Raw genomic sequence first — 7,276 nt, 5'->3', positions numbered from 1 at the left:
CGTATAGCAGATAGGAGAGTAGGAAAGATCCCACGACATTCCGGCGAGCTAGTTAGAGCATAGCTAGAGGTACACGTTCCGAAATCCTGCTATACTATTGGTGTCTGACCGTCAAAAAAAGTATGTACAACCTCCATCCATACATACAATCTAACACCTCTACGAATATGAATTTCTGGCACATTACACGTGCCCGAAGCGATGAAGGTAGCTTCGGAAGCAGCCGTGACCACTGAGGAGCTGAGTCAGGTAAAAGTTGACCTGCCCGTGCTTCCTGCTTACCCACGCGTCGATGGACGGGATAAGCTGGTGAGTCCAACGCCCCTTAGTGGTCGTGTCCCAGCGCTGTTGCCACCTTCTGAGACTCTCCTGTTTGCACGCCATGCGTACCTGCCTTTTCGCCGCCGCGTCCATTCCTCTGCCATGTGTTTCCTGGTAGTATGTGGACCGTTCATCCGCCAGGAATTCCAGGGGTGCTATGCCCGCGATCACGTGTGCTGCCTCGTCCGAGACCGTTCGGAAGGCACTGGTGATCCGAATCGAAGAGAGGCGGTGCGTGGCTGCCAGACCCCGTGCGTAGCTCGCTGTTCGAAGGGCCTTTGCCCAGATTGGCACCGCATATAGCATCACCGATCTCGTGACACTCGTTAGCAGTTGTCGCCGCCATTGCTTTGGTCCTCGGGTGTTCAGCATTAGCCTCGAGAGCGCACCGTTGGTGGTCGCCGCCTTCGTGCCCATGTAGGCCAAGTGCTCCCGAAAGCCGAGACGTGTGCCCACCAGGACACCAAGGTATTTGATAGCGCGCTTAGACGAAACCAGGGTACCTGCCACTGAGATGTTGGCCGTCTCGACTTTCTTCCGGCTGGATACCAGCACTGCCTCTGTTTTGTGGGGTGCGAGTTCGAGCCCGACCAGGTCCAGCCACTATTGAATGCGCGCTATCGTTTGGTTGCAGCTCGTTTCCCCGACGGACAGGTCTTTTGCCACCACTAGGACAGCCACATCGTCTGCAAAACCCACCATGTGTACTCCGTGGGGGAGGCTGAGTCGCAAGATGCCGTCATACATTGCGTTCCACAGAGTGGGGCCAAGCACTAAACCCTGCGGGACGCCTGCCGATACCTCGAATTCCTCCGTGCCAGCCTCGGTGTCGTACAAAAGCAGCCTTCTCTCAAAGTAGCTTTGTACCATCCGCTGCAGGTACCTGGGTGTGTCGAAACTCTCCAGCGCCCTTAGGATGCAGCTCCACCTCGCCGTGTTGAACGCGTTCTTAATGTCTAGGGTGACTACTAGGCAGTACTCTTTCCCGCCGCCTTTCCACCGAGTGCCGGCAATTGCACCGGAGGCAATGTCCACCACCTTACGAACGGCGTCTATCGTGGATCGGGCCTTGCGAAAGCCGTATTGGTGCGGTGAGAGGTCGCCAGCCTCCGCGATGGAGCGTTCCAGTCGCGCGCAGACCACCTTCTCAAGCAGTTTACCCGCGGTGTCGATCAGGCAGATAGGCCTATACGACGACGCTGTCCCCGGCGGCTTGCCTGGCTTGGGAATAAGCACTAGCTTCTGTATTTTCGACCTCACAGGGAACACTCCTTCCCGAAGGCACTGATTTAGCAGCTTCGCAAAGATGTCCGGACGCGTGGAGAGGGCGAGCAAGAGGGCTCTGTTCGGGATAGAGTCCGGCCCAGGAGCCTTGTTCGGGCTGATGCTCCTGGCTGCGCTTTCGACTTCCTCGAGTGACACCTCCTCGATGTGTGCCTGACTGTGCGGTTGCAGTGTGAGGCAACGGACATCCCCGATGTGGTCAGCCCTGTGCGGAAAGAGTTCCTCCACGATAGATCTTGTCGTGTCGGGGTCCGATGGGGGTGCCTGCCTCTTGGCGCAAAGTTTGTTCGTCACCAACTTGTACGCCCTTCCCCATGGGTCCTGCTCCGCAGAGTCGCATAGCTTGAAAAAGCACTGGCGCTTGCTATCCCTAATGGGCCCTTCTGCAGTCCCTAAACGTGGATTGCCATTGCGGAAAGGCAGTGCTTCCGCGCGAGCGCTGGTAGCGGCGTCGAGCTTGGTTGCATTCCCGGCGTAGCGCGGCAATGTCCTCGTTCCACCAGAACACAGGTTGGTGGTGGCGACCGTAGTGCTTCCTCTGCGCCATGGTGGCATGCTGCCTCCAGATGCTCCATGACATGGTTGGCCATGCATTCAGCATTTCCATTCGCCGTGAGGTTGGACATAAGCTCCATGAACAGGGCCGTATTGAGCGTTTCGGCGCGATAGCATCTCCATCTGGGCGCAGCTGTCTCTACGCTACACGTCTGTTGGCCTGTGTCCTGTGGCCTGTGTAGATGTTGCTGATGCTCCAGCCCGATGAATTAAAAAGTGAGCTGCTGACAAATGTAAGGTCGATGACCGATCCTGTTCCTGCTCTGGAGAAGGTATGCTGGTTTCCCTCGTTGAGGAGCGCGATGTCCAGGGGCGCAATGATCTCCAGCAGAGCTCTACCTCTCGCATTCGTCGCCACGCTTCCCCACTCCTCAGCCCACGCGTTGAAGTCCCCTCCAATGGCTATTGGGTGACGTCCTCTAGCATCAGCCGCTAGGTTGTCTAGAGTACCTGCGAACTCTGAGAGCGTCAGGCTTGGGGCAAGGTAGACGCAGTATATCCACACACCTCCGACCTTGGCGCGCACAAACCCAGCAGCAGCGCTTGAGAGGGAAAGCTGCAATGGCGTGGCCCCGCATAGCCATATCGCGGCCTTTTTGGTGGCATCCAAGATGAACCCAGGGGACTCCCTAGTTTGATATGGCTCGCTGAGGATGGCGAGGTCAATTGCCAATTCTCTTATTGATTGGCTCAGCAGGTCTTGAGCCGCAGCGCAGTGGTTGAGGTTGAGCTGCATAACCTTCATTATTGGGCCGGCAAGCTGGGCACGCTCCTGGCTGCTGGACATCTCCTGCTACCCGCATAATGGTTCGTCTCATTGCTGTTGTTAGCGGTGCAGATGAAACACCGCGGATCGCTTTGACAGGTTGCCGCCTTGTGCCCGTTCACGCCGCATCTGAGGCAGCATCCGGTGCGATCCACCGCGCTCTTGCACCTGATTGCTAGATGCCCAAACTCCAGACACCTGTAGCATCGTCGTTGAGCTGTCCGCTCCCGTATCCTACAGCTTGTCCATCCGACTTTAAGTTTCCCCACCATGAGCAGGGCTCTTGCCTGCACGGGCGGCAGGCACACAACTGCCAGTTGCGTACCAGCGAACGATGGCCTCAGACTTTTAATGGCGCTGGTGTCCACGCTGGGGGCGTCTATCGATGCAGCTATCGCTGCTGCGATGTCCTCCTTCTCGACCAGGCTGTCGAGATCCCTGACCTCCACGCAGAGTTCTTCTGACACCGCCCTGATGCCCGTCTGCAGTCCCAGTGCCGCGCTGATATCCTCCTTGAGCTTAGCTGTGTTGCTTTTGCTCGCGCCGTTGAGCTCGAGCAGCAGCTCGCCCTTTGCCGTCCTCCGGATTCTGTTAACATTATCCCCTACCTCCTGAAGCTTGCCATCCTGGCGCCTGGTGACCATACGGAGGATGTCGCTATAGCTAAGCTCGCCCTGGGGTTGAATGATTATTGCGTCTGGCCTTGGCTCGCGCTCACGGGGCTCCCTTTTTTTCCTTACCCTAGGGCCCACCTGCTGCCACTTGAGCTGTTTCTTAGCGGCTGGGGTGGCACCATGGTCCACTGTACCCGAGGGGGTTAGTTCATCCTGGGACTGCGCCGGCGGTTTGATCTGGGTCGACGCTTGTTGAAGCTTTGTGCCTCTCTGCCTCTTTGTGGGCTCCGCAGCCATTTGAGGCGACTCGCGCAGCCTCTTTGAGCCGGTGTGTGGCGGCTTCGCAGCTGTTTGGGTACCAGTGGTGGCGGTCTCAATTGTCCTGGTGTGCAGCTTCTCGAAATTCTTGACCACCAGGGCCTGAAGGGTTACCACTCTCAGGGATAAATCTTTCATCACGTTGTCCACATGCCGCTGGTCGTTCATCCTCTTGACCAGCTCATTGGCCCGAGTACCCAGGTTTTTTAGCAGCTCTAATGGGTCAGAGTGCGGTCGCTCCTTCTCTTTGCCATCCGGGCCGGGCTTGAACATGCTCGATCCCTGAGCTTTCGCAGGTGCTGACGGTGGTGGGGATCTGGTAAGGGCGTTGCGCCTACCAAAGACTGCGTCCTCAGTCATCTTCTCTATCTGTGTGTTTGGTGTGTGAGGGGTGTTGTCCATGTAAAAAGAATCTCCACTCGAGTTCGTTATTCCTGGCCGCAGTACGTAGTCATCGTGGTGATCCCATGGGTGTCTTTCCGTGGAGTGAGGTCCATGCGAGGGTTGACCCTGGGCCTTATGAGCACCAGGGTTCAGAGCCAGATCGGTGCTAGTTGGGATATGAATCAACCAAGCCTACGCAACCACCATAGTGGGACGGCCAGGAAGCGTTAAACGAGGCCTGCCAAGGTTTTAACGAGACGAGGGCGGTGGAGACATTTACCTATGAGCCATTTCAAAAGGGGTTCAGCCTGCCTACTCAGGTCATAGAATGCCGACGCCGTCAGCCCACAGTCTAATGTACGTAAGGGGGGTTCCAGTGGGTCGTACGTATCACCTTACTGGTCTCGGTGTTACCGGCGGTATAGTACCTACCAAGGCGCCTATGGCACCGATGGGTCCACTATAAAGGCTTATCCTGGGCATCCCGCGATGGCCGGGAATTTCATCCAGACGATAGTCGCTGGGGTTATACCGCCCCTTCTCGGTATCCAGCACCCCGTTAAAGGGTACGCCGCCGTAGCGCTGGGGTTGGCAGGAGGACAGCTCCGGGACCCGTTGTGTACCCGATGGCCTCAGAAAGCGCCGATGTGCAGTGTGAGCCTCTAAATATCCCCATCAGTTCCACTTTGCCACATCCGATAGACCCGTGGTGAGGGGGCCGAAAAGTCGTGGTATACTTCTAGGATGTATGATGCAGCGCCATCTGCCGGTGCTCGTCTTCCTCTACGTGCTACGTAGCAGCACCCTCTGACGGTGGGACACGCCTGCGATGAGTAGGCTATCGCCGTCTTGTAGCCCTGGTCAGCAGCTGTTGCTCTGATCAGGAAAATAGACATACAGAAAAACGTGGAGCTCATCCTAAAGAAGCTGCAACTGGTGCATTATGTCGGGCCTTAAAACGGCCAACCGCATACCCGCGCGGTGCAGGCAACTCAGTTTCCTGACATGGCAACTCCGTCGCCATCCATCTTGGGCCGGTGAGAGGAGGAGAGAAACTCACCCCGGGAGCTTCGTGAGTGTTATGAGTGAGTTGGAGTTTGAGTGACAAACCCCAAATTAATTTAGCCATGGCAGATTGCTTTAAAATCCTGATTGACGACCTTCTTGGGTTTGGACACGGTCTGCTCGGGCCAGGAGTCCAGAGTAAAGCTCAGTAGGCATCGCGCCCATAGGGTAAGTATGGGTGGATGTACGCTCGCTTACCGTTGATCACTCTCTCTTTGAGTTATAGCCAGTCACTTCACTCAGTGGCTGCTACCGCCGACTCGGAAGAAAAGAACCGCCAGCCTGGATCGGAGGCGGGCACAACGAGGAGGAGTTCGACCAGCCCTGATAGCCAGAACGGTACCTCGTCAGCCCAGGGCCTATTCCAGCCCCGGCGGCTCCGCAGACACACGGAGCGCGGCGCAAACACAGGAGCAACGGAGGCGCGCGACCGACCCGGGTTTTTTCACACATACAGCATGTGTGTGTGTGTGTTTTTTTTTTTTTTTTTTTTTTTTATTGGGAAAACAATTTATATTTATAAAATAACAATTATGTCTGGGAAGGGGGGGGGGGGGGGGGGGGTGTGGGTCCGCTCCCGCGGGACTGCCGCTAGGCATTACTTCGCGGTGCGGGCTGTGGGGTCATCCTTCTGGCTTAGTTTGTCCGGCTTCGCTCCAGCCTGCGCAGCTCCTTGATCACGCTTGCTGCCATGTAGGCGACCGCGTTCCAAGATTGCTCATCGGCTAGCATCTGGTCGGTGAGGGTGTCCACACTCACTTCTGCAAGCGTCTCCCCTAGCCTCGTTCGTTCTTGCGAGAAGCGGGGGCATACAAAGAAGACGTGCTCTGCATCCTCGTCGACTCCAGGCCCGCAGCAGCTGCAATACGGGTCGTCAGCATGCCTAAAGCGATGCAGGTACTGCTTGAAGCAGCCATGCCCCGTCAGCAGTTGGCCCAAATAATGGTCCATTTGGCCGTGCCTTCTTCGCAGCCATGGGCTAAGCTGGGGAAGGAGACGTCTGGTCCACCTCCCTTTTGCCGCTTGGTCCCAGCGCCGTTGCCACTGGGCTATAGTGCGCTCTCGCCGCTCGCTGGCTACCTCCACTCCGCTCTGCCGCTCAGCTGCCAGGAGATCCAGTGGGACCATGCCTGCCACAATAAGTGCGGCGTCTTCAGACACCGTCCGGAAGCAGCATGTAACCCTCAGGGCACAGCGTCGGTATGCGCTTCTGCAGTCTGTGCTGTATGTGGAAACCATCATTGCTGGTGCCCACACTGCTGATCCATATAAGATTATGGAGGTGACATAGCTTCGCAGAGTCCGTGTGATTTGCTCAGATATACCCCTCCTGGTCAGGGCCTCTAGGATGCTCTTCCAGCTGGCAGAGTTGAAGGCGTTTCGTCCGTCTAGTGTACATACTAGGCAGTACTTTTTTTCGCCTCCAGCCCATCGCGTTCCTGCCATGGCTTCCCTGGCAAGGTTTGTCACCATCTCGATGGCGTCAGTGGTGCTCCTCTGCTTGCGGAACCCGAATTGGAGGTCGGAAAGTCCGGGACTCTCAGCCAGTTCCGCCTCCAGTCGGTGACATACCATCTTACAAATCTTGCCCATGGTATCCAGCATGCACAGCGGCCGGTATGACGATGGGTCGTTGAGCTCTTTGCCTGGCTTGGGTATCAGAACCAGCCTTTGCCGTTTCCATGCTCGTGGGACTGTCCGCTCCGCTAGGCACTGGGTGTACATTGTGGCGAATGCTTCCGGATGGGCTCTAGTTATGCATTTTAGTGCTGCATTAGGGACTCCATCTGGACCTGCCGCTTTCCCGATCTTCAGCTTACCCGTGGCCTCCAGTACTTCTCTGGCAGTGATGATGGTGGTGGTGTCCCTCAGGCTAGCTCCTTCTACCCTAGCTTCCTCTTGTAAGGTTGGTTGTCTAGGGAATAGGGTGCCGACTATCTCTCTCATATGCACCAGATCCTTGGGCATA

The 7,276-nt window shown here is 56.6% G+C and overlaps 1 protein-coding gene and 1 long non-coding RNA gene across 4 annotated transcripts; one reads left to right on the top strand and one right to left on the bottom strand.

Moving 5' to 3' along the window:
- Positions 1 to 2,086: 2,086 nt before the first annotated feature.
- On the bottom strand, positions 2,087 to 4,515 carry LOC117191086. Its single transcript, XM_033396049.1, has 2 exons — positions 2,668 to 4,515; positions 2,087 to 2,610 (listed from the first exon to the last, which is right to left on the bottom strand). The coding sequence occupies exon 1, from the start codon at positions 4,258 to 4,260 to the stop codon at positions 2,905 to 2,907; it is 1,356 nt and encodes a 451-aa protein (XP_033251940.1). The 5' UTR covers positions 4,261 to 4,515; the 3' UTR covers positions 2,087 to 2,610; positions 2,668 to 2,904.
- A 726-nt stretch (positions 4,516 to 5,241) lies between these two features.
- LOC117190821 lies at positions 5,242 to 5,752 on the top strand. Of its 3 annotated transcripts, none has more exons than XR_004473851.1 (3): positions 5,242 to 5,327; positions 5,377 to 5,475; positions 5,534 to 5,752. It is a non-coding gene; the product is annotated as an uncharacterized LOC117190821 (long non-coding RNA). The 3 variants fall into 3 exon arrangements; XR_004473853.1 differs by having other exon boundaries at positions 5,250 to 5,314; positions 5,368 to 5,475; XR_004473852.1 differs by having other exon boundaries at positions 5,250 to 5,327; positions 5,368 to 5,475.
- Positions 5,753 to 7,276: the final 1,524 nt, after the last annotated feature.

Source organism: Drosophila miranda, assembly GCF_003369915.1.
Source record: "Drosophila miranda strain MSH22 chromosome Y unlocalized genomic scaffold, D.miranda_PacBio2.1 Contig_Y1_pilon, whole genome shotgun sequence".
Taxonomy (NCBI): Eukaryota; Metazoa; Arthropoda; class Insecta; order Diptera; family Drosophilidae; genus Drosophila; species Drosophila miranda.
The sequence above is the reverse complement of the archived record's forward strand: the minus strand, read 5'-3'. Positions and strand labels throughout refer to the sequence as shown.